The 27003-nt window shown below is 42.5% G+C and overlaps 3 protein-coding genes across 7 annotated transcripts in view; 2 read left to right on the top strand and 1 right to left on the bottom strand.

Moving 5' to 3' along the window:
- Window positions 1-155: 155 nt before the first annotated feature.
- On the top strand, window positions 156-10194 carry LOC112561733 (PHD finger protein 20-like). Of its 2 annotated transcripts, XM_025234385.1 has the most exons (19): window positions 156-312; window positions 429-612; window positions 1078-1240; window positions 1486-1657; window positions 1834-1918; window positions 2352-2440; window positions 3052-3127; window positions 3403-3459; window positions 3780-3961; window positions 4786-4954; window positions 5071-5244; window positions 5436-5654; window positions 5856-5984; window positions 6295-6437; window positions 6678-6783; window positions 7289-7484; window positions 7849-8527; window positions 8757-8895; window positions 9255-10194. In XM_025234385.1, the coding sequence occupies exons 1-19, from the start codon at window positions 217-219 to the stop codon at window positions 9380-9382; spliced, it is 3186 nt and encodes a 1061-aa protein (XP_025090170.1). In that variant the 5' UTR covers window positions 156-216; the 3' UTR covers window positions 9383-10194. The 2 variants fall into 2 exon arrangements, with proteins under 2 accessions (XP_025090170.1, XP_025090171.1); XM_025234386.1 differs by lacking the exon at window positions 3403-3459.
- Window positions 10195-12022: 1828 nt separating this feature from the next.
- LOC112562997 lies at window positions 12023-21714 on the top strand. Of its 4 annotated transcripts, none has more exons than XM_025236669.1 (6): window positions 12023-12348; window positions 15964-16021; window positions 18678-18852; window positions 19499-19696; window positions 19832-20068; window positions 20268-21714. In XM_025236669.1, exons 3-6 carry the CDS (start codon window positions 18792-18794, stop codon window positions 20840-20842), a joined length of 1071 nt encoding a protein of 356 aa, XP_025092454.1. In that variant the 5' UTR covers window positions 12023-12348; window positions 15964-16021; window positions 18678-18791; the 3' UTR covers window positions 20843-21714. The 4 variants fall into 4 exon arrangements, with proteins under 4 accessions (XP_025092454.1, XP_025092455.1, XP_025092453.1 ...); XM_025236670.1 differs by having other exon boundaries at window positions 15958-16021; XM_025236668.1 differs by lacking the exon at window positions 15964-16021.
- Window positions 21715-25414: 3700 nt separating this feature from the next.
- The window catches only part of LOC112562717 (nociceptin receptor-like), a 69550-nt gene continuing 67961 nt past the window's right edge, over window positions 25415-27003 (bottom strand). Inside the window, exon 2 of the transcript XR_003098913.1 lies at window positions 25415-26880. The gene's annotated coding sequence lies outside the window, so the exon portion shown is untranslated. The remainder of the gene's footprint in view (window positions 26881-27003) is intronic.

Raw genomic sequence — 27003 nt, 5'->3', positions numbered from 1 at the left:
AACTTGATTTTACTTTCTTCTGCATTGCCGTGATTGTTTACTCAGCGTGCCCAAACTTTAGTGCATATGTCCCGCAGTGCGATAGTAGGTCGCACACTCAGTGTTGCTCGAACCCATTCTAGATTGAAATAAACTGTGTAGCGATACATATTATATATAAGAGTTGCAATGATGTAGTTAAATTTCTACTACAAAAAAACAAAGCACAAATCTTTAATGTTATTTGAAACAAAGCTGAAATACTTCAATTGCGAACATTTGACTTGTTATTTCCGTTCCGCCATTTTAAAAAGACACCAAATGGCGTCAGAAGTAAGTTCGAGATCTTTCGCTGTGAAATCACTCCAGTATGTGGACGTTATGCATGTGTAACAGAAATTGTGCAACAAGTTGCTTCTTAATTCTGAAATAGTTATTTTCATTTTTAGATGTCTGATGACACATCAGAACCCGGAGCGGAAATACTGACGAGTTCAGCCTCCAGCGTCAGCAACTATGACATACACAACACCAGCGAGGCACACACTGCTAGTGTCACATCAGGTACAGAAGATTCAAACTCCTGCACTCTGGAGCCATCGTCATCTGAGACAGATAGCTACATGAGTTCGGGTAAGAGATCTTTTTTTACAATATGCTTTATATGGATATGAAAGATGATTATAGCATACACCGTGTGACTGAGCTAGTAATCAACTTAAAATATATATAAACAATGGATCCCTCAAGGGGCGCAACCTTTTACATGAAAGAAACCCTCAAAACGGGAATTGTTATGTCCCTTCTAAGTGTTCAGGAGGAAATGCAAAGTAGAATCGGTTTATTGTAATCATTCACGCGACCTTTCCGAATTTTGACTTATGGAATTTTTGTTCCCATTCCCATGTAATTATTTTGATCCCTCTGTGTTGTCTTTCAGCATAGGCATTTTATGACAGCAATAACGAAGTGTAAACACTCTTCATCTTGAAGAAGAGACACATGTATTCTACTTCCTCAAGTATCTGGATGCTTGTGTGCATGTGTGTGGCTACATAGATGCTGTCACATAATCTTTTTTGATTTCTTATTTTGCAGGAGGAAAGGGAAAAGATGATGCATCTGGATCAGCAGAGCCCAATTTGGCTCCAAAAGAAGACAGTGAAGAAAACAAAGAAGGAAGAGACAAACTTCCACTGCGCCCAGGGATTATTTGGAGGAAAGGAGAACGTCTTGAGGCTATGGATTATCTGCAGAAATGGTAAATCCCAATAATTTTGAATTAGCTGCTAGCATCTCTGTAACCTTCCATCCACCCATGTCCCAGTCCAAAAAGATGTAAAAAAAATTCATTGAAAAGTCATTATCTAATTTTATTTGTTATGGTCTTTGCATTGTTGTACTTGGATATCTTCTTGTGGAATTGCATCTTCATTAACTTTCATTTATCATTATGATTTGGCATATTTTAAGAAATGGTTTTTAATAAAATAATAATTTTTACAGGTATCCTGCAAAAATTATAGAGATTGATGAAACAGAACTATGTGTGAGAATCCATTTTGAAGGGTGGAACCAGCGTTATGATGAATGGGTAGACATGAATAGTGACCATTTGCGACCTCTTACCCGTCACTCAGAGCGCTGGAACAGACAGAGACGCAGGAAACAAAAGAGCGTATGTGTTCACGTTTACCTGCATGCTGATGTGTATAACTGTGTGTGTTTGTGTGTGTGTTTAAAAAGCTTGCTGCTTATGTTTGCTTGCATGTGAATTAAAAGGAAAGAAAGCATAAGTAACCTTGACCACCTCTAGCAGTTGATGATCGTCTTCCTGTGTTTCTTACCTGCTAGGACTATAAAGTTGGCGACAAGGTATTGGCCAAGTGGACTGACTGTAAGATGTACCTGGCTAAGATCGATGAAGTATACAGTGATGGTAAGAGTGGGTTAGAATTTTGGAAAATTTGATGTTCATTGCACTAGCTGCTTTGTTTTGGAAGTTAATATTATAATCCCTTACAAAGGAAAAGCCCTATTAATTAATTTGCATGTTTTGATTTTAGTAGTTTGTTCTGTTGGTCTAAAATAATTGCATTGTATGACAAGAAAAAAAAAAGAGAATGAATTTGTATATGCATATGCATAACTTTTTTCTAATACACAAAGTACTGTCAAATTCCAAGCACAGTTTTTGTTTCTAGTATCATTTATAATTTTTTAGTGATAATAGATGCTGTTATAGCTGCGGTTAGCATACATCATGTCCACTGTAGAGATAGCTGAAGCTAGGGTGTTCATGTTTTCAATGCTGAGACCTCAGATTGAAATTAATGTGTGTATGTGTGCGTGCATGCACATGTGGATGCCAGGTTCATATGGTGTGCTTTTCTATGATGGATTCAAGAAAACCATTCAAGCAATCAATCTTTCACCTGCTCCAACAGAACAAAAGCAGTCAGTAAGTATACTCAGAGCATCCTGTTAGAGAAAAGCTGTGGATGGATTCCTATCTTGTACTGACTTAAGCAGCTATTACAGAAAGTTCTTAGTGGTCAGAAGGATTGCATTTTATGCTTTCGCTTTGTGTGTGCTTTATGAGCTTCATATTAATTGACAATTAATTTTTAATCAACAATTTTCCTGTTTTCTTTTTGTTTACTGTCTTCCCCCCACTAACATGCAGATGAGAGAAATAATATTTCCTTTAAAATTAACCATCTTGTTTACTGTCTACATTAGAAGATTCTTGATATTATTAGATGCTATTCATCAGTGAATGTATGCAGAGACATTCCCTAGTTGCATTCTGTGCTCAATAATAATAGTAATGGTAGTAATGATAGACAAAACTTTACGTTGCATGGTTTAGTGTCCCCCTCAAAAAGGATACATGATCCATGTCATGCCTTTCTTAAAATGAAAAATGTTGACAAGCTTATTAAATTGTACATTGCTTTCAAAGAAATATTTCTTAAGCTTTTTGATTATAGAGAATATTTTTGATTGTTTAATTAATGAGTTAAAGGTGGTGGTTGTTGTGACTACTGATTTTGCTGATTACCTTTGCAGAAATTCCTGATAAAACCTCCACTACTGTCCAGAAGAGATCTAAAAAAGTTGAAGAGTAAGCCACTGGATTTCAAAGGTAAAGTGCGCTGCCACCAGTATCCTGTATCATTTTTAGCAAAAATTCTTCTTTATCAAGTCCCTGAATCATTTGTCTAAACATGACATTAAACACTTAATTCTTTCTTCCTTGTTTTATAGAAAAATCCTGTGGATTTGTATCTCAATATCTATCGGGATGATGCTGAAGACAGAATGTGGACTTGGGGCAGTGGGTGTCAGTAGATATGCAGTCAAGAAGACCAGAATATAGCCTGTTACTGGTAGTGTAACACTATCTTTTTCTCTGTGTAGTTACAGGATCAAAGGAGGCAAAAATATCAGGGAAAGGGAGAAGGTTGAAAAGAACAGGTTTGTATTGAGTAAGATGCTTGCGTGCTTCTCTGTCTTGTGTAACCTACTACGGTCTGGTACTGGCATCATAAGTGGGTGTCTGGTGTTGTCTCTTGCACCTTTGGGCTACATGTCAGACATGCAGGTGCTTGGTCACTTCCAGAACCTGCTTTCATGAATGCACACTAGGCTGTTAACATGCACATGGCACAGCTGAGTGGAAGGCCTGGCTGCAGATGCTCAGGTTATGGTGTGTCGTAGTTGGCCCATAGCTGACTGATTTTTGGGTTGCCACGTCTGTGGCTGTTAATCAGTCACTATGTGCATGTTTGTTTCAGAAAAGCTCAGCCCAGGTAGCTCCAGCACTGTCAGCAGTGGTCAACCAGGCGATAAACTTCAGCGGACATATTGTGGGCCGCACAAAAAAAACAAGCTCATTGTTGCTGGATCTCTCTTTGCAAAACGAAACAAGTCTGATGGCTCATCATCAATGTTTAAGAAAAACAAAGAAGTGGGAAAGGTAACCAGATTTTCAGTCTAACAACTGTTGAAATCCTCTGTATTATAACTCGATCAAGACATCAGGTTGTGCATGTTCGTCTTCACTCTGGCAAAACATCTTGATGGAATTAGGAGTTTAAAAATCTAGTGGGCTGCAATGTTTTTCTAAATGACTGATTAAAGCTCATTGCAAGATACTATTTACCATAATCTGGTATATCCCTCTTCCATATTTGAGATACAGTGTACAATGATCATCATACACAGAACAAGGTTAACAACAGACACCAGAATTATACATGGATAAATTTACGCTGTCAAAGCTACAGATAACCATATTAGTATAAGCGTGATATCACAAGTTTGGATTCTTTCTGTTCATGGTGATATTTGGAGATGTGTTTTGAGTTAATGAAAAGATGTTATTCACCCAAACTTTGGGAAATAGCATCTTGCATTCATGACGTTAAAATGTTTTTGGGAATCTCCCCAATATCCCTTGGCATAGATGCATTTCTTTACTTTAAAAATTTTAATGATGAATATTATTTTTAATGTTTAGAGCACCTTTTATTTAATTCATTATTTCAAAATCTTTAGGTAGTAGTTTTGAAACCAGTTGTAGGATTGTCAGAGATGATTGTAATGCAGTTTGTACCAGTGAGATAAACATGCCTTGATAGAATCTCAGTCAATCGTGTTTTTTATTTTCAGCTTTTTTTATTTTGTTCAAGATCAAGTAAAATTTAGCATTTATCTTCAAAAGTACCTTAATTATAAGAAATCATTGTCACAGATGTTAAATCAAGATAGTTTTGACTGCTCATTGTGTGACCTCCACAGAGTTTTACTCGTGCTTTGAACGAGCAGTTGAAAGTGAAGCAGGAGGTGAAGACTGAGACTCCAGAGGAGGAATTGCCTGAGAAAGAAGACAAGCCAATAGCAACTCCTGGAGCAGAAGCCAGCAGTCAAACAGAGGTTTATAACGCAGAGAAGCCTAGTCTTTCTCCAGGTAACATCCCTTTGTTTCTTACTCTTGCTTGCAATTATCTGAAAAAGACTTTATGAAGAGCATCTGAAAATGAGACAGAACCCGTATTATTTTAGTGTGTTGTAATTCCCCTACAGCCAAAAAGGAGAAGCGAGCAGGATCTTTCCCACCTATTCGGCGGAGAAAAAGGAAGCATCTTAAAGTGCCAGGTCCGCTGCAAGTGTTAGAACCACATAAAGTATCAGCGTCCCTGCCTATACTCAAGAAAGCTCAGTCAACAGAGGTTGAAGAAAAGTCTTTTGAAGAGAAAGGTATGACAGTTTCAATTTTTTGAATTAGTGGGTTTTTATTACGTAAAGAAGGAAAATGATGTGTTTTTTTTTCTGGACCGATGCAGCATAGTTTACTGGAAAACAGCTCTATAATCATCATGTATTTTTGTTCTGTTTTTATTACAATAGTTTTGTGACCACACCAGGGTTTTGTCCATTTTGTTTTCCAGTGCCCCTTAGTGCCCCTCCCTTGATGACCTTGCCGAGCATGCCACCTAAAGCCTTTGTAGTGGAAGAAGACCACAACAGCCACAAGTGTGTTGTTCCTGGATGTGGTAAAAGTTTTCGTAAAGCCAGCCTCCTGGAATCTCATGTTAAGTACTATCACAGTGAGGAGGCACCACAGTCGCCAACCATTCCTCGCAGACGGAAGAAGACACCCAGCATGTGTGAGTTAATTTTTTCAGATTCTCCAAACAGCAGAATTTGGGGTTGTAATACTGTGTGCATGTGTGTGTATGAAAAGAGAAAAAGATGTTTGAAAGAGAGAGTTGTGCATTGGGTAAAGAACAGAGTGAGAAGGGCTGCTGTTGTATCTTTCTAATAAAGCTGTTGGCAAAACTGAAATATAGAAAATGCAGTTCTTGCAGGCTCCACAGATTCAGAAACGTCCATGTCTTCCAGAAGCAATACCACTAGGCGAAAGCGCCATGTCTCAGAAGTTTCTACAGTCGCTTCCCTTGGCAGTCCTGACTTGGCTATGAAAATTTCATTTGACGGTAAAATTTTCTGTTTTGTCGTTTGTGCTTTACATGACCGATTTTGTAACAGCAAATACCTGTTGTAGAGTGTAGTTACTTTTAAGAGGTAAAACACTGGGAAGAGCATTAAAAGAAGAGTCTTCAAGGGAGAAAAGAAATCATGTAAGGTCTTGCACAATCTCGTATTAGTTTCAACTTTAATACTTTTACGTTTGATGCGTATGCAGGAAATTAACGAAAGGTCTTGGAGATAACTGTGTGAACTCCTACGCATAACTGCAGTCGGCTTTTCCTTTAAAATCTCTTATTGGAATTCTTTAAACATTAGAGGAAGAAGCTACTGGTGCCAGTCATCGGATGGAGTTGACTGTGCTCGAGGAAGCTCCTGCCGCCGAAATGGAAGAAGAATGTCCAGAAGAGGTGGTCAATTGCAAATGCGGCCTGAACGAAGAGAATGGTTTTATGATACAGGTTGGGAGAAAGAGTTTATATGTTGTTAACAACTACAGTAATTCAAGTTAATCGTCATTTCGAGAAAATATCTTCCATTATTTGCTTTAGTGTTATGTGGATGATGATGTCAAATTTGAATGCCAGTCTCATGGTAAATCTTCCTCTGTCTGTCATGTTTTGTTACATGTTGTGTTAATAGCCCTTCTACTGTGCTGTGTTATGTGGGCGTTTTTAAACACTTGTCATACCTTGTTTCAGTGTGACGTGTGTATGTGCTGGCAGCACACCCAGTGTTTCAACATAGACGACGGCGATCTGGACTCCATCACATCTTACGTTTGTCAGATATGCAAGCAGACGCCAGGTGAGGACTGTTGATTGAGAGCAGGAGAGAGTCATTTGTTTCTCACCTCACATGAGCAAGTTTTGAGCTGCCTATAGTGCAAGAAAACAAAACCTCAGCTTTTCAACAAAAAGAATTAATATAAATGTCGTTTTAGCAAATGTCTCTGGGTTGACTAAGTATGTAGGTCGGTTCAGAGAGGAAACAGCGACCTAGAAAGGGAAGAGTGTCGCGTTGTCTCAGCACTTGACTCGGGCACTCATTATTATTCTCTAGATGTGGCATCTGTTTCTCAGGTTAGAAAGACTTACCTTGATGCTGTCTTGATGGAGACAAAAGTTAACAGCGGTTCCGTGTCTTTTGTTTTCAGTTTCTTCTCTTTCAGTGAACGGTTTGTAATGTTTCTGACTGTCGGCTTAATGCTGTTTAGCGGTCAGTAGCAAGTATGGTGAGACTTGTTGAGGGAGCTTAGCGGCAACAGAGTTACTGGTCTGGGATGATTGCTTATGTTTTCTTTCAAAAACAGGGGTACGAGACAGTGCCCGCCATCTGTACGATATGGACTGGTTCCGACACGGTCGCCTGCCTACATTCAGCTACCTGCAGCAGGACCCGTCTCCGCTGCGGCAGAAGGAAATGATGGCGACCCACGACCTTGTTGCTGACGTCATCAAAGTACAGCGCATGGTGCACGGGTTACGGCAGCAGATTGCAGTGACGAGGTGAGTAGACGTGCTGGATTCCCGTTTGCAGCGGCGCTGGAATGGTTAAATTGTGAAAGTTTTTATGTTTATGAGGTTTATATCTTTCTTTATAAATGGGACTCGGCTGCCTCTTACTCCTTCTGTGCAGCTGAGGAGTTTATTAACTTTTGTTGTCCTTGACGATAACCATTCATAGGTAAAGACAAAGGTTTTCATAAATCGTGCCTTGTTAATTTGGATTGCTTTCACATGCACCGTCTATTGGAACAAGTATGTCTAGGACTCTCGGACTAGAAATCGGTAGAACGATTGTGATCAGGTTTTTATCTAGGTCGCATGGAGACTGACCATGTGATAGACTGAATGTTCTGTAACGTTCCAGGGAGAAAGATCATCCAGAACTGAGACTGTGGAAGCCAGCGCTGCCCAAAGAGACACGGTCGCTGGGAGTGTCCACCTCCGACTCCAGTGTCAACTCCAAGGCAACCGTGAGATTCGGCGCGCACTCACAGGTGGAGTTAGCAGGGCAAGATGGCGGAATTTCCCCGGTAACGGACGGCGTCTTGTTTAAGGATCAGCCGGCGCTCACAGGAGATAGACATACGGTGTTGCCGCCCACCATAGAAGACGCCCAAGCCGCGCCCCTCGGGAAAGATGCGCCTTTGAACGGCGAAACTCCTGTCAAGGTTCCAGGGATCGATTTGAATGTCGTCCAGAGCATGGAGGTCTGCGACGAGAATACCAGCGTGGTGAAAGAGGAAGAGCAGATGGACATCATCAAGCTGGAGCCCGACCTGAAGCCGGAGTCGGCAGTAACGTCCGGCCCGGCTGCCTCTAAGCCGCCTGAGCAAGGTGATCTTTCAGACGGCCTTAAGGGGGAGAAGGGCGACACCGTGTTTATGCCTGCAGACCCTGGCCCAACACCGGCGTGTGGTGCAGAGTCCTCCAGCAAGACGGTGGATGACCAGCAAGTTCGAGCACAGGGCACGGTCACTGGCCAGAGTGAGGACAAGGCATCTTCTACGGTGAAGACAGAAGCAGTGCACGGGGTAAAGGAGGAGGTCAGTGAAGTTTTATCAGAGGACGCTTTGAGTTGCACGTATGTCTTCGGAAGGTGATAGCATAGTCGTGAGAAAAGAACCAGCAAACCATTGTGTTGGTGTCGCAGTGATTTTTACTGGAATACCTGTTTCGAGTAGTTGTTGCCTTGCACAGTGCAGACGTGTATTTGTGTTTGTGTGTGCTTGCGTGTGCACATATTATTTATTTCCTCATTTATTTCGATGCTAGAAGAAAGAGACAGCCCCTACAGCGCTGACCGTACGGAAAGATCCCTTTTCCGACTGCAAGCTGTCGGTGCTGTTACAGGTTCGGTCGGCGCAGGACGACCTGGCCGCACAGCTGGACGGTATCGAGGTCCAGATCACAGGTGAGGTTGCCTTGGGTCTCTTTTTTGTTTTTCTTTATTGTTGATATGGATTAGCGAACCGGATAGACGAGCAACTTCTACTCACATTCATAGCCAGTTATGTTGCATCTGTTTATTTCTTTGTGTCTGAATGCCTCTGTCTGTCGGCTATTTCTTTTTTGTGTTCGTATTTGCACGTACTTATTTTTGCTTGTCTTCTTTAGCTGATGTGAAGTTAGAAATCGCTGGCACTTCACTAATGACCGTTTTAATTGAGAAGTTGCTTAAGCAGGTTCTTAAAGACATGCATTTTTTATGCATGCGTTCCTTTGTTTAATTGGTGCTAAGCTCACTAACGTCATCCCCTCTCTGCCTCACAGCCATGGAGCGACGAGAGTTCGGCGAGGAGGCGGCTGGTTCTTATGGCAACATCCCGGCTCTCAAGCACGCGCTGTACCGCATCGCTCGCGATCTGGACAAGGTCAAAGGCATCGCCATGTATCGATGACTGTCGACAAGGCTGAGGGCATCCACCAATCACATCCGCATTCTCGGAAGCCTCCCACTCCCACCCCTCCCAGCCCCTGGTGGCTAAAGAACTTCGTTTCCAGACACATCAGCGTCGGCATTAGTTTACACATACGCGTTCCAGTCTTTGTGTGTGTTTACACAATCTCACTTTCCTTCGTTATTGCTTTTGAGCGGACAGACCAGCGGTCATTTTGTGTGTTTATTTATTTCTCCGTGACTACTCTTACCAGCACACACGCTGTTGGATTGGGAGTAGAATACGCTGTTGGACCATGTTGACCTAACAAAAAGTGGACTGTGATTCAAACTTCTCACGCTGCCTGTGGTCCCACGAGACACACGAAACTAGAGATTTCCTTTTTTTTTCAAATTGAACCGAAGTGAACTCAAGTGACTTAGAGTTCCTGTTCTAAAGGTGTCATATAATTTATAAATTTTTGTTCTTTTTAGTGTTGGGATTGGGTGGAAGATGGGGAAGGGAAATTGTTATGTGTTCATTTTCACTGCCAAGCATGGCTAGAAGTGTTCAGCGCGAGTGCGTCATCAACCATGTGACAAGGCAAGCTTTGCCCAACCGGCGCTAGAGCAGGCTTGGAGCGACTGGCTTTATTTTGGTGTTCAGGGCTGTGTGTGTGTGAGAGAGAGGGCTACGACAAGTTTATAAATGTTTAATGAGTGCTGGCGAACTGAAGGCCACTAGAAGATGTTGAAGTCGATCGCTTTATTGTTCTTTTATTTTCGTCGCATTTACGATCGAGACCAAATCAAAAGAAAAGAAAGAAAACCTTTCTGACGAGTTCTGTTTTATCTCGAGCATGCACGCCTGGACACTTCATTTTCTTTTTCTCTCTCACCATGATTAGGCTTGTATCAAGATCCAGTGCAGCTGTATCAGCAGCTTTATATATATTTTAAAGTGTTTTTATGGTGTGGGTCATCTAAGGTCGGTCGTTTCTTTCTTTCCTCTCTCTCCGTTTCGGACAAGCTGTCTAGTGGGAGTGATGACAGGTCTCTCTGTACCGATAATAGTCACAGGCACTAACCGTGATGTACAGTGTCCGAGAGAGGAAATATCAAACGTACCATAATACAACAGTGTCAAACGTGGAAAAAAAATTCTTACTTGATCTTTGCGAAAATGAGACACCACCACATTAATAGAAGCCTCATAGATGTCCCACGTTAAACAACTAACAGCAAACCACTACCTCATCCGCGCATCAGACGAATGATTATGATAATAACATGTATCATACAGAGGTATATATGACAATCCTACAGTGCCCGGGTGCTAAAGTGATACACCACACAGTGGTCTGGTGCTGCAGTGCCCTGGCGGTGCAGTCGGTCATGTACTAACGGTACAGTGCCGTCGCGATAAACACAGACCCTAGACGACAGCATGGCGAGCGAATATTTTCATGCTGAAAGGCCAAACACATTCATTAATTTCAAGAAGCATTGACAGTTTATGAGCCCCAAAAAGTAAACGCGGTTGCAGTGTAACCTGACGACAAGGCCATCATTTTGTTGCCCGGTGTGACTGTTTACTGAGCGCAAATTTGCTAGCAGAGTATCGTGTAGTGTCCCGTCCTCTGATGAATATCCCCGAACAATCGATAAACTCCATGCCAAGCATTTTCCTTTCTTTCAATCGTTTTTATTTTTTAATTCCCATCGAGAACGAAAAAAGTTTACGAAAATTCCATGTCTGAGCTCAATACAGATGACTGACTTGGGGCCGTACTTATGATGCTGAGGTAAGGTTACCTCAAGGGTAGCTGGCCGTACCTGTATCTGGGAGCAGCACAGACCCCAGAAGTCGAGTTTTCGTGTTGTGTATGAGTTCAGAGGGATCGCGAGGTTTGTAGGTATTCAGTGTAGGTTAAGCAAGTTCAAGGGGTGTGGATTTACTACACAGTTTCATGATTACCACCCTTGGACACATTTTGTAATTTTTTGTTCATGACTGAGTGGATAACTCCATTTAGTTCTCGAGATATATGCCAACAAACAAACCGAATCACAAAGATTTTAGAAAAATCTGAACACTAGGAATGTATGTTTGCTTACGGTCACAGCCAAAGGGTGAGCTGAGATCACATTTTTATGAGGTGAAGCTGAGAATATTCGGGACCCCAGCCCCACCTTCAACCATAGAAATGTTCTGGGGCTTGTCTAACTAGAATGGAAGGGACAATTCACTCAAATTTCACAAAATGTAGACAGACTTTAGAAAACACCATCTTGTACTTATCTTTAGTTGACCAATTTGAAAAAGAAAGTTTCATACAATCATCAAACTTTTTGGAGCGAAAGAGTACTTTTATATTTTAAAAATGCACCGAAAAAACACGCGAAAATAGCTCATCGAGTAAGCAAAGGAGGCAAGAAAGAGACTAACCAGACTTTCAAAACAGGAGCTATCGATCATATGAGAGGAATCTCCGGAACTTGCAACAAATTTAGAAAGAAACGGGACCTGCGGTCGTCTGATTACAAAGGATCGTATGCTCGGACAAAAGTCGATAGCGTTATATTCCCACCCGCTTTTTTTTTTCTTTCTTAAGGACCGTTCTTGTCTTTCAGAGCTGCAGGTCGTCCTAAGTGCTGATAAACACTGCAACTCATTAAATATGTAAACCGAAGATCATGTTTTTCTGTTTCTTCGAATAGCTCAGTCAGGCCATAGTCATAGCCACGCCGGTTGCTGTTTTTGGCCGTTATGGAACACCATACACTCGCTTGCAAAACTCCCCAGGCTCGTGACAGCGTATCGATAGGATAATTCCGGGTGGCATGCGATTTCAGGCCGGGTAGATGGGTGTAGAAGAGTGCAGGGACGGATTGTCGCGTGTTCATAACAGCTGGCGGAGCTCTCCCCGTGCACTCCAGACGACACCCGGGGTATACAGTTCGTGCAGGGACGACAGGAGTAACGCAGTGAGTATATGTCCGCATTTTGGTAGGTAGGTAGCACAGGTGTGTGACCTAGCGGCAAGGGAGTTCCTGTGGCGGGGTATAGCTTTGATGTGTTGTATACTGCTAAGTTTAACTTGGTTAAGCAAGTTTCTCTTTTAAACAGACGCCAAGAAGCTAAGACAGCAAAGCTATCAAAACAACACAGCGCTTGTCCCAGTTTATCATTGTCATTGTTCAGTCTCATGTCAGTGTCATATCGAGTTTCAACAACACAAAACAAAAATATAAATATATAAGAAAATTCAACGATGAGACCTGTCATCAAAGTCTGACAGCCGTAACCCTTCTGTTAGTTCACAGGTGATTGTTTCGATGTCGTATCAGGGACTTTACCTTACCTGGACTATGCTGCTATATCCAGTATTTTCCGCACATCACAACTAAATGTAAAAATAAGATTATTTGATCTGAATTTAGTGCTGAGAATATGTCGATGACCTAAAGTATAAAGTACAAGAGAGAGAGAAGGTGGGGGTAGGTTTACTCTCTGATTAAAACAACAGAAGACACTTTCTTGCGACTTGGGTCAGGCTTCCTGAAAATTTGCATGTGTCTTCATGCCAGGGAATGAATTTCCGAAGGTTAACTGGTAACAGGATCACTCTCTGTTAGAGAGTATGAAGGATCTTGCGACAGGGACCGAAAGTACACAGCTCCCTCCCAGGTATTTCCTCCGAGGCAGCGGGTCTCTGTAGGTGGGGGGCCCAGCACATTTCGATTTCTCCCCACATGACCCAGGTGCCGTCCCTTGCGAGCCCCACTTCATTAAAAAGTGATTTCCATAAACGTTGCCAATAACTCGCAGCAAAAGACCTCTCCACCGCTCGCCATGTTTTATCTCGGCGCCAGCCATGCATTCCCAGTTCCCAGTAGAGCGGTAAGTCGGGATTTACCTGTATAAACATTCACCATTGTGTTTATGTAAACATGCGTGCATGACTTATATGTAACTTTATACGTGTGTACGCACGTGTGTGTTGGATATATTATCGATTCATGTATTTTGTTATATATCTGTACGTACAGGCAAACACACTCGCGCATTGACACACTCCTATAAAGTAAAAAAGTGCAAAGGATCAAAGGATGGCTTTATCCAGTCCTGCTATTGTCTGCGCGTTTGACGGTTGGAGGGATCGGATAAAGCTGGCGGAATTCAAGCAAAAAATTACAAGAACTTCTCATAATAGCCCAACTTTTGCTGTTAGTATGGGCGTGTGAGAGAGGGAGTGACCAAAATCGGGTTTTTATGAGGGAGGGAGTAGGGGCTGTTGGTGGAGTGGTTCGTGTCTTTATATCTATATCCTAATCCATCGGCGCTTTGTGTGTGTGTGTGTGAAACACTTTGAAGGCAAGCAACAGGTTTAAACAGGAGAGTTATCGTCGCGAAGATTCAATCTTGAGAGGGCAATCTCGCGAGACAAGGTGTGTAATCGAGCCAAGAACTTGTTTCGTTTGTTTGGCTTCATAATGAACAAAGGAGACAGTGCGGGGAGTGTGCGTGGCTGTCCTTCAAGAATGCGCCTCACCTGTACAGCAAGCGAAGGTTTCGTCTTCAGGTGTTTACCTGAGTTCCAATATCTGGAGCTACGGGCGCTGTTTGAAACAGTTGAATGATTCTCAAAGACCAGCGGTTGTTGAAAGTTAACAACGAAGGTAAGCGGAGTTCCGTCTCAACCACAGACTCCTATGATCTCTGTGGTCTCAACTCGTTATCTCGCCAACACCACCTTTCGCCGGTTACTTCCCTCAAAGGTACCCGTAGTTATGGATCATATACCCTCGACTCACGAGAGTAAAATGTCGACATAAAGTTGCAATGAACTGATGTCTTGTGAGTCTTGTCTTCTGTTCCTAGAGAGTTCTTTCTGTCGATCTCCAGTTTGTATGAAGTTGGTCAGTAGTCTAGAACAATGGCAGAGTGTCTGTCTGCCCGATCACGAAGAGCATGTTGGTAGTGGTTTGGGATCTCGATACCGGTCCATTCATCTGTTTTCTCCGACTGTGGCACTTGTTTACAGGGTTTGGCCGTGAAATAACCTTAGCTGCTGAGTTGGTGTTCAAAAACTTGACCAGCTTGCTCGACGGGTCAACTCATAGAAGGAAGGATGTGTTTGTTTAAGCAGCCATTTGTCTTCCATCGGCTGACAGCAGAGAAGCCCTTGTGGTAAGCCAACCAGAGTAAATCAAGGAGGAGTTTGTTAATAAGCTTCTTCTAATATGTGCTCGATGAAAGGTTCGGGAAGGTTTATAACATCGGTTATTCGTATCATAAATAGCAGCTCGAATGGGAAGACGTTTTTGGGGCGAAACATAAGCTGAGGTGTCAACCCCAAGACAACAAAGTGCTCAGCGAGGGTGTTTTTGTGGCTTCCAAACGAGAAAAATGATCGGGGATGTATTTTTTCACAAATCTGTCTTAAGAAAGGAGGAATTACAGAATATAAGAAGGGAAAAGTTGACTTTTAATGCTTATTGATACCCCAGTGTAAGTTCATTTGGGGGACATAGTGCTTCCAGCTGCCAAAACACCGTTAAAGCCTTTGAATGTACACAGAGAAAACACTCTAGGAGTTAGTTGGGGGAAGACAAATTCCCTGGTTAAACACTGGAGGTGGGGTGCCATGTCTTTGAGCCAACACGACACCGCACGTGTATCGTGAGCGTCCACATCTTTTGAAGGGTGGACTTCATCGGTTTATTTCGCTTAAAATTCTCTTGCTTTGGATCTCAATAGGCAACAGATTCTCTTAAATAAACAGCACAATGGTGAGGGATGCCTGGACGAGTCAAACAGCATGCAAGTCCCAGGAGTAGAGCAAGGGTTAGCGGAAACGAGTTTTCTTGACCAGGACTAGGAGCTCCTTCATTTCACTGAAAGTGTTCCAAGATCAAATGATGCAATGATAACTTCCGCAATCCACAAATAATTCCTCAAGAAATAAAGATAAACCAGACTTAACGTGACTTAAAAAAGAAAATAAGACTGTTTCATTCGACCCAGTCGCACCGTGTGAGACATGCTTTAGACTGCTCTAGAAAAGTCAGGTAGGCATTGTCACATACCTCAGGTAAACAGTCAAAGGCGTGTCTTGTCACGATCAAGATTCTGATCAACTTCAGACGAACTTTACACCCGAGACGCACAGAGAAGGTCGGCCTGAATACATTATCCATATAAAAAAGATAATTAATCATTTAAATACTTGAGCAACTCTTAATACTGAAATTAAATGGCACAGCATGTTGTTGTTTCATAAACTTAATATGATAGATACGTTTTATTGATCTATGCTTTTGGAACATAGTCAAATGGGGTTAACAACTTAATGGAGCATGGGAGAATATATGTATAAATTAATATATATAAATATATATAAATTTATTTATATATAAACAATAAATGATATCAGTCTTTCCACTCAAAATAATGAGTATATTAAACGTGAAAAGCTACAGCAGGACATTTTAAAGTCGAGAACACAAAAGGTGCTTTCAGTTCTCAGTATTGAAATCCCGAGGCCACCACTCACCCGCCTCATTGAAAAACGAAAGATTTCTTTTGTCCAGTTCCAGAATAGAAGCGAGGGTTTATTGTGTGCTGACGTAGACTGCACGCCCTTGTTTGTCTCAGGTGAGTGTTGAGCTAAGCTTGACTTATAATGGTAATGTTGTTCTTACGAGGAGAGTGTAGTTGGGCGTATGGGAAAGGTGAACACCTCGAGGTTCCTTATTCTCGATGAGCGCTCTTCAAGTGCCACCCGGACTGTGTATGTGGCTTCTGTTACCTTCAATACTTTGGGGTGAAAAGTCAGAGGTGGTCTAGCGGTCAGCTCAGAAACAGTGGCAGCTGACAAGGGATTAACACAACAGATTTGTAAGAGAATGATATTCCCTTCTCAGGCAGAATGACAATGACAATGATCAACTTTATTTGTCCCAATAAACATGGGTAGGTGCTCTAGTTACAAAGTAAAATTTAGAAATAAAAGTAATAATAAAGTTTGTTTGAAGATGCAGTGGTTAAAGATATTAGCAATGAAAAAAGAAGGCAAGTGACAATTATATATATATAATATAAAATAAACAACAAACTTACATCAAGAATAATCATGTGAGCACCTACATCACACACACGCCACTGACACTTCATCTGAGGTTGAGCAGCTGGACCGCAGATGGCACAAACGATTTCAGGTGTCATTTCAAAAGTTGAGTGGAAACTATTAAACTCTATAATGTTGTGGCTATTGGCAAGTCGCCCATTTCGGTGGAAACAGTTGCTGGCAGCTTTAAAGGACAACACGTGCAACTTTTTTTTTCTTTCTGATCGGATTAAGTTCAATTTAAAATAACAATGCCCCAAAATATGAGTACATAATTATACTTAATTTTAAAGATATGAGCCTTCAAACATCGGCATTCTCACCTGCCACTAGCAAAGCAGAAGAAAATTATTCTCCTATACTGGAGAGTATTTGTAACAGTGGCCTTGGCTCAGTTCAGCAAATCTATGTATTTCTTCGAATCAGATGAAGAAACATCTCTTAAGTTCAAGAATTGAATAAGTAATGTGTACCCACAGGAAACATCTAGCAGCCTAAAGAGTCAACGAGATAGGAACCCACAACCAGTCGAGACCGCATTGTGAGAAGCGAGGATCTGTCCACTGGCTCACCAGGACCCTCTCCACCCGCAACATGACGTCACTGAGCTGAAAATTTTGAAGCAGGTGGCGCTGCTTGCCACTTAAGACCTTAAGAAGTCCGATAACAACTTCGTTGCCAAGTACGGGTGGATGCAGAAGAAAAGAAATCATCGAGCCTGTGTCAATCGTTTAAAGCAAAACAATGGCCTCAATATTATTTTAAAATATAAAAATGGTGACAAGAAATAGAGTTTGAGACGAGTTTTAGCGCCAATAATATTGACACAGCCCTGCACAACCACAATGGATGACAATAGAGTTTTGAACAGCAAACTTTCGAATAACGAGGGACTTTTCTTTGTCAGTTTATACTTGGACATTGTACTTGTCAGCAGGGTGGCTCAGCTTTGTATACACAGTTGTATCTGGCAGTCCTTCTATCTACTGTTTAGAGAGGAAAAAGGAAAAAACAGAAGAAACAAAATGCTTTCTCTCTCGTCATTTCAAGGAAATGAAACTCGCAAAATACAAGATGCTTATAAGAAGTGGTAACCAAGCAAAGGCTTGGAGTCACCTCGAGTGTCATGGAGACGGAGGAGAACTTTATCGCTCACCGTTGAAGCACTGGGATCAGGATGCTTTCTCGATCGATGCACCCCGATTAACGGGAGTGTTCTTTGATCGCCTTGCACAGACGGGTGGCTTCTGCAGTCTTCAATGTGCTTTCAACTTTACGGATGTCCATGGGACATCGTTTGATTCAAACCGTGTTTCAAGGAAGCATCACTATCAGGCCGTGCTTGGGGCAAGCAGACGAGTCATCTTCATTGGGCCCCGCACTTTTGATTAATATGGTAACAAGGGTCCAAATCAATCCCTATGCTTCTGGCTTCATGGGGACTGAGAACGGGTCTGCACACTATCGCACTTTTCCCCCTGTAACACACTCGTTTATCGCTTTATTTCTTTTTTTTAAGCTTCTGACATTTTGACCACTTGTTCTTCCGGTTTTTGAGCCATTCTTTGCGAATAAAGTACTCTTTTATGTTTCAATCCATCATTTGTAAATCGTCATTTTTTTCCCCTACCTTCTGTTTTTCCGAATATTTAGAAACGTGACGTATTAGTCATTATTTGCACATTACTCGCTGTTATTTGCACAATCAACTTAATGGAGATGAAGTTTGTACAATGGGGTGGTTATAATTAGACGGCTTCTGCAATGAACGCAGCTGAAATCTTGCTCTGTGTGTGTGTGTTGTTGTTTTTTTAACTATACGATCAGATGAATTTATTCCATCTAGTGACCATGAATAACATTCTGCAATGAAAGCCATCACACACACGCAGAACAATTATTCTCGTATCCGTTTAGTATGCTGCAAGAATACCATGGACACAATCATATTATGCACAACACAGTGATCCATCTTCCATCATATCTGAAAGCGACTGTTCAAAGCCGTTAACACCTGTGGGAGTTATGTCCCTTTGTGTCTACCTTAATGCACTCATTAACTGGAATACCGTCGCAGGCCTAATGTCTGCCGCTGTGAGTAATCAAACTTCTCGTTGTTTGCCCCATATCAATGAACGGACTGTGGCTTTGTGTCCGTCGTACATACTTTAATTCCTTCTGCAGGAGGGGGAGAGCACTAGCACGATTCTACGAGGAGGGCAGGAGTTACTTCCCGCTGAGTGTACAAGCACCACGAAGTAGAGACTGCCAGTAGCCTCTGACCTCACTGACTTCGTGATGGATGAGGAAGTGATGGAGGAGAAAGACTTCTCTCGCCCAGTTTTTCTCAGAAAGCCAGGTAAGCATTGTGACGTCACAATGGCTGTTCCTCTGTCGTCTCTGAGTCTGAGTGTGTGTGAGTCTGTGCAGAATAGAATATTTTGAATGCATTTGTAAATGGAAACATGAAGATCTGTTTAGCAAACGTAACAAATATTGCTTTATTGACATAATACTTTATTATCTGTCACAGTATATTGGAATTGGTTCCACGAGTTTTATTATTATTTGTATTATCTTACTAATATAATTCAGCACAGCTTTGGAAAAAAATAATTTATTAGCTCTGTTTCAAGTTAATGTCTCACGGAGTAAGATTGACCTTAATTATAGTTTTATTTTTTACTCCCTAAGAGGGGAGATAAGAACCAGGTCGGATCTTGTCTTTAAATTTTGTATTCTAGAAAAGAGAGTGCGCTGACATTTTAAAAATATAATTGTTCTATTGTTTTTGTTTGTTTGTTTGTTTTTTTTTTGATTGAGTTTTTCGTTAGAGTTTACAAATGTTCAAATATTTATCGTTGATGATGCAGGGTACCAAACCAAAATTGCTTCAGTCAGCCACTGTGTGACTGCCATGTGTTCCAGGCGAGGTGGACTGTAGGTGGATATATTACTTTACTGTTTGATTGCTTCAGTCAGCTGCTGACTGCCATGTGTTCCAGGCGAGGTGGGGTTGTATGTGGATGTGGATGACGCTGTGCCGCAGGACGCTCACGCCTACGGCTCGGAGCACTTGATGCGCGTGGAGATGAACGAGATGCTCAGCGACCACCTGGCGCGTGCTGACCTCGTCAGGATCAAGGGAGAGTTAGAGAAAAGGGGTTACTTCGATGGCATCATTCTGGAAGAGTTCCGAAGAGGTTCGTAGTTGACTTGGCTGGTGACTTGATTGACTGCGAGACCAGTCAGGGACCGTATTCATGAAACGAGGGTAAATTCGTTGCCAAGTGTTTATGAGCGAGCTCTAATGCTCTCTGTATATGTGTGTGTGTCAGGAGGCGTTCTGGCCGTCTGTTTCGACAGCCTGGCTGCCATCAAGGACATGCAAGCGCTGTTCACCAAGCAGCAGGTGTCGCCGATGTTCCAGGCCATTGTGGTGGACAAGGCGCTGCTCAAGACCATGAAGGTCAGGAAGCTGACACTGCGCGTGCGCCTATGGCAAGATGAGGTCGACGCTTGTGTCACGGAGATGACACATATCAATGGCGTCAAGATCGACATTCACACACGGCGTGAGCAGTATCTCTTTTCTTAATGATGCATCATCATCATCATCATCATCCATCATCCATCATCCATAAAGGGGATATTATATGAGTGACACGGAAAGCAGATAGATACATCGGTAGAAAGGGTAGATAAGCAGACGACGATTCGAGGGGTGAGTGGAGAAGATGGACCTATTTGATAAATATATATTTTTTTTTGCAGCACGAGACGTTGAGCTGCTGCAGACCGTGCGCCGCTACCAGCGCGATCATCTGGCCGGCGACGTGCAGAAGCTGCACGACCTGGAGGCGACCTTTGACCAGCACCTCAGCGAGTTCCTGTTGGTGGTCAAGCGCTCGCTTCCCCAGCGCATGGACAGCCTGCCCAACCTCAAAGAGTTCCAGACGACCATGACGGTCGCCATGGGAACGGGCAGTGCCGGCATGGAGCACGTGCGCAACTACCTGTCCACGCTGGACTTCTTGCGGGTCTTGCTGGAGCAGATACAGGACCACGTCCTCTTTCCCCTCTCGCTCATTCCCGCGCGCTGCGAGACCGAGAAGCAGCAGGAGTGGAAGCGAGCTATGAAGAGCACATGCGCGGAGATGCAACGTCTGCTCAAACCAAGCACCGCCCTGAAAGAGGCGACCTTCAAGGGCTGGGAAGGGAAGGTTCTTCCCAGAGAGAGAACCCTGTTCATGGGGCTGATCAGCTTGGTGCCCCTGGGACTGGAAAAGGTCTCGGACATTGACCACTTGCTGGACGAGTACGCCACAAACTTTCCCGGGGTGATATGAGTCACGTGGGTGCGCCACAAACTTTCCTAGCTGTAGATATTCCCTGGTCAGATATGAACCCCTCACAATTTGTTTGTGTCATGTGTATAGATTTTATCCTGCATCGTGCATTTCTGTATTACTGCCGTGTCCAGTTCATGTTAACGTGTTTTCTTGTTCTTACTACTGTTTTTTTTAACATGCACACACACTCACTTTATTATGCACACTCATCTCCCTTTTTCAAGACAACATCTTCCTTGCCAAGCACTCAGCATTCGTTTAACTATTTATATACCATGGAATACTATGCACATATTATTCTAGCTTTACACATCCTACTGCGCACACATTATCTATACATATAGATATTTTTATCATCCTACTAATTTACCACAAGAGTATTCTCCAATTACATTATTATCGCGGCTGAGGCTTTGACCTTTGAATATCATCTCAGAAGGTCGGTTCTAGCCAGAAAAACTAACGTTTCGTCTTTCTTGTCGGTTCTGTTATCTAGCCTACCTGGTAGAGTTGGAACCTCTAGAACATGGTTGTCTCCCTTTCCATGTCAGCCATTTTGCTTTCACAACAGCAGTTGTAGAGACTCATGCCTTGCTGATTTGTCAGTCTTAAGTTGCCGGAAGCTTTAGAAAATAATCTTTGTGTCCTCAGTCACACTCCTCTCTGCTCCCCGCCGCCTCCTAAAAACATATCCGTCAAAGTATTGACTCAAGGAAACTGTCAAATAGAGATTCGACTAAAACTTCGGACAGTATTTCGCAAGTCTTCAGTAATGTCACTAATATCTGTGATTAAACAGCCATTAATATTACAAGACACATTTTTGATTAAGAACAGATTATAGAGAATAAAATCATCTTCCCAACCCGCGCACTGCTCTTACGCTGGCTTCATTTTTTTCTCCTGGGTATTGGAGAACATATTTCATTGCTGCTTCAACAAATACCAAAGGTGTGAGAGAGAGAGAGAGGGGCAGGCAGCTGGGAGGTGTGGTGGAGGAGGGGATATTATGAGCTGCAATGAAGAGAAAAACAAAATTATATAAAGACCGCTGTACACAGTTCTTGACATCATCTGTGTAAGAGAGAAAAAAATTAATACAGGTCAATAGATAAGTGATGTTGACATTTCTGCAAAAATTAAAGGAAGATCTTTTCATTTACGGACTACTTCAGTAAATGCAGCTTAAGAGTTTCAAAGAAGAAAGTTCAAAAGCGAAACAAGAAATGAGACCAAATAACAATATCTTGAAACTTCATATTTCACAAAAAGGAATAAAAACACTTGTCCAAAAAAAAAAAAAAAAAAATTCACAGAAAGTTTAAATGAAGGATTTTCACTTCCACCACAGAAAATATGGCTTTAATCACAAGTCAAAACTAAATATTTCCATTAAGTATTTCGTTATCTCTAATTCTGAAGAAATATATTTTATTGATTAAGAAACAATTTTCTAGTTAATAAAAACAACTTCCCATCCCACGAGAAAGAAGAGAAAGAGAGAGAAGAGAGAAGTAGAACTGAAAGTAACAAAACAAAAAAATAAATAAATAAAAAATAAAAAACATCAAAGATGAAAGGTGAAAATCTCAGAACATGAAAGGAATGGGGCTGCACCTGAAATTTCTTTTACACACTGCCTTCCGGGCGGGCAACCACGCACAAATACAGTTAAAATACACAGGCGCTGTACAATATGTATTATATATCCACATGCACACACAAACACACTGTACAATATGTGGGACATGCACACACTCATACGGATTTATACTCATTCACCGACACACGCGCGTACGCACACACAAACACGCACACACAGTACAGTACGTTGTGCCCACGCATCTGGTATGTATAAACTCTCTCACGTACACACTCTCTTGCATATGTATTATGTACTCACTCCCACACATACACCCAGATTCGTTTAAACCTCTACAGAAGATAGTTTTTTTTTTAAGTGTAAAAGTGCTCTCCAGCCTCCAGCAGGGGGCCTCAGAACTGATTTCAGGAAAACGAACTAACGAGCGTCCAGTGGAAAAAGCAGAGGAAGGGAAAGCACTCCACGGATTGTTTTTTGCACAAATTATTTGTCATGGAAATGTTACAGGTTACTGAAGTGGGTGTCTTATCCTTATTGTGCTGCAGCTTTGTGAAGGTCAAGATAGAGAACCACTAACCCCACAGCACTGAACATGAGAGGTAACCCGTGCAGCGAGTGACAGGGAAGCCGGAGCGCTGTTATCTCCCCTGGTAGGACCTTCAGAAGCACGGTCAAGCATCCTTGAGCCAGCGGCCTTCTGCTTTGTAGTCGAAAGAATTAACCACCAGGCTACCGAGCCTTCTATGACGCACGCCACAAATATGAGTGACACTGATGATGATGACGACAACGACAACAACAACAACGACGACGATAGTAATGATAATCGTAAAGAGAAAAGACCATATTAACATCATTGTAATAAGAACAGTCAAGTGCTTTTTTATGTAAATCTGCAGTACCAGACCTGGAGTGTGTGCGGATCCACATAAGAACTTTCTCTGATGCCAAACGTTCCATACAGACACGAAGACTTCTCAGTCTCACCTGAGTCCAACACAGACCGGCCACAAGAAAGCTGCTGTCAAAGAAATGCCAACTCTTCTTTTTTGCCTCACTGGAGAGGAACAATAGTCGCAAGTCTGAGATTAAGAAATGCAGGCGGTAAAAGGCGGCTTGGCTGATGGTCTCTCCAAATGTAGGACGAGCTATTCTGGGTCTAGGAACTGAGGACCGCGGCTCTTTGAAGGCCAGGATTTATCAATGCCTCTCGGCGGTGGCAGTGAAGGAGAAACATCCTTCTCTTCTCTTGTTCCCCCATCCCCCTCTTTTGAAGGTTGTACTCGCTGTTTGTTCTCTACTACCGGTCATCGGCAGCACGACATGGTTATTGCCTCTCTTTGGGATGATTAGAGACTCAGAGTGGAAGCCAGGAAGGGAGAGACATAAAAGGACGCCATCTTTTCTTGTTTTTGTCCCCGTGACTTATGACAATGACAGGATATTGCTTGGTCTTATCAGCAGCAGACAAGTTTGTCAGGCTCTTAAATAGACACAACGTTGTCAAAATGACAGGTAAATAAAGGCGATAGAAAGGAATAAGGAGCGCGAAGCTGAACTAGAAGAAAGAACAAATAAAGAAGAAAACGGTCTTGAAAATGTTTATTTTGTGTGAATACTTCAAGGTCTAGATAGATGCAAACATTTTTTTCTAATGATTAGCTCAAGATTTTTTTACTGTCTTGGGTGCAGATTCCCTTACATTCTAAGGATACACGCCTTCAAAATACACCATGCACGGAAAAGATGAAAATCATGACGTCACGCTTGTACACAGTGACGCCCATTTATCTTATGCTCTCAGCTCTTCCAGCTGCTGTGGGTTCACAACGTGAGAGTATCCACGTACAATGTACACGTTGCTGATCTCTTTTTTGTGCTTGCTTTACCCAGTCACTAGAAACAAATTTTCACCCCACTAAGAAAGGGTAATGGGAGACCATCAGAACACACATACTGATACACTGTACTTTGTGTGTGTGTGTGAGGGGTGGGGGAGTTGTCGCCGTTTCCCTAGCGTCAATTGTCTGTTAGCTCTGGGCATCTGTCAACGGCAGACTAGGTCTGGTCGTCTGGTATATTTCCTCATACAAGACCCGCCTGGGTTAGCGGTTTATTTACACTTCATTCTCCGCCATTGTCCCTACCCCTGTCCCATCCATCCTGAGTTACTGTACTTTGCTGAAGTCCTGTCCATCATGGGAGAGTTGTAACGGTCTCTGCCAACTCTATCCTAAAAGTACAGAGATGTTTTCGTGGCTCTCGAACCAGTTATATCTGAAAGCATTTCTGTAACATTGTAGGGAGCCAGCCTGAAGTTTTGTTGAACTTGTCAACAGGGTGGGGAAGTTGTTATAATTGATTATGCTGGCAGTTCAGATTCAACACCGAAGCAAGAACAAATCCTGCATGGTCATGAGGGTGATACGTCCTTCAGATCGTCTTGTCTGACGCCGGGGCTACTGTCTTGTCTGATGTCTTCTGGGCTGACGTTTGCTTTACGTTCATGGCTGCCCACGTTGTGGGGAATGTTACAGACCGCCAAGCTATTATCTCTGTGGGTTCTAACGTTTCTGTTACTATTCATGACTGGAATGTCTTGCTGGGACTTAGGTTCTCTTCTCTCTGCTACATTCCGCGCAGCTATTCATCCGCTATTCTGCAAATAAAGACAATTTTTATTCAAAAACCAAGGGTTTGTGTCATGATAACATAACATTTCAAGCGAAACAGAAAATGCAATGACTTGACATAATTTTTTAATATTAAATTAAACTCAGTTAAAAATAATGAAGAGTGGAGAGATCAAAACGGGCATCCTGAAGGAAGGTGGTTAGAGAGAAGAGAGAATGAAATTCAGGACACAGTAAGTCTTTTTTTTTCCTTTACAAGTAAATTATTCTTTATGCGTCCTGTGCTTTGAGTGGACTTATCACATTTCAATATATATCCTCCAAGCTCAGAGTTCCATATATCGATGCCCCCACCTTGAGGATCCCGCCATGCACAGACCCTGTTTACCGTTGTTGACCCTGGAGGTCACAAAACTGATCGAATCAGTAGGGAACAGAAAAGTCTTGCCTCGGTCGTGTCCTAGGCGTGTGGTTTCTCTCGGCTGCATAATCTTGGTCCCACAACATTCATTAGCACAAGTTTTTGAGAGTCGCTGTCGTCTGCAGGGGCCTGACATGGGTCCGTTACGTCACTCTGGTGTCAAGGCCAGTCTCTCGGGAAGTCTGGGAGACTTGTGTCTGCTGCAACCTTAGAACTAGAAGGGAACTAATGAGGAAAATGAATCTGTTGACGATTAGCAAATTACCCTGTCTCTCCACACCCCGAGGAGAGTCTTCTTCATGACGAATTACAAGTTGTATTCGCAAACGGAAGACATGCATTTGCGCGGCTGTCACATGAGTTGACGCCTGCCTGAGTTTCGTCACTTCCGCTTTGCGTAAGGGCGCATGACCAGGAAGCGACTTTGCTGAAGCGCTGGCTATGCTAAAACCTTGCAACACAAGTTGGTTAGTCAGTAAATCAGTCATTTAAAGTGTAAATCACACACTTTCTTACTCTGATCATTTCCCCCAAGTGCTCATCAGCACTGAGTCGCTAGAGTATCATTATCATTAGCTGAGCTTCGCTGCAAAAATTAATCCACACAAATGCTCGTCTTTTTGTTGATTTTCTCTTTGTCCCACATTTGCATCTACTGTTCTCATAAAGAAACAATTACTCCTAAAATTATTTCTTATTTATTAGTGCTTTAAGCTCCTTATGTAATCAGCTATAATCTTGTTTATAGTCATTAGAGGACGAGAATATACGGCAAAGGATTATAGACTTTATCCGGAGTTTTACACACAAAAGCACAAACGACCCTTGCAGTTTCCGTCTTCAAAACTAGGAATATTAGGGGACCACCGGTTCCACCCCCACCTCCTTGTGTAGCCACCGAGATGGCCCTTACGATGGTACTAAATTGACTGCAAGCAATTCTTCTTTTTAAGAGGAAAGACGAGCTCAGGTTCCGGAAACTTGCCCTGGGCGTAATCTCATGGACCTCTTTACCACTTACCTCCACCAAAAGACAGGAAGTGACACATTTTGCAGCAGGCAAAGAGAGTTACGGTCAGTACAGCTTGTCTGGCTGGAACTTGTCTCCATCAAAGGGCCAAAGGTCAGAGTTGGACGCGACCGTTGGTTTGTAGTGGTGAGCAGATTATCATGGTCTGCAAGGTTCCCATGAAAATGTCGTCTGTAAATGGTGGAATTGCTGCTTGGGGGGCAGCACTAATGGCTTTGGGTCTCGAACTGTCTCGTAGTAACCGGTCTGAAGGGAGCTCAGCCTGGCTGCTTGGTTTAGGGAGGGTTGGCCGTGGTGGCATTGGTGACGAGCTTTTCGACCTCCAAGCTTTGTACAGATAGTAAAAACCTGCAGGCAGAGAAAGAAAAGGGGGTCACTGAAGAGATAAGGATTCTGGGCTATTTACTGCACTTTCGAAAAATATTTCCAGGTAAGTGGAAAACCACAATCCCCACCAAAAGAGACGAGACC

This window comes from Pomacea canaliculata, linkage group LG4 (assembly GCF_003073045.1).
Source record: "Pomacea canaliculata isolate SZHN2017 linkage group LG4, ASM307304v1, whole genome shotgun sequence".
Taxonomy (NCBI): domain Eukaryota; kingdom Metazoa; phylum Mollusca; class Gastropoda; order Architaenioglossa; family Ampullariidae; genus Pomacea; species Pomacea canaliculata.
Note: the sequence above shows the minus strand (reverse complement) of the source record. Positions and strands in the feature narration are given on the sequence as shown.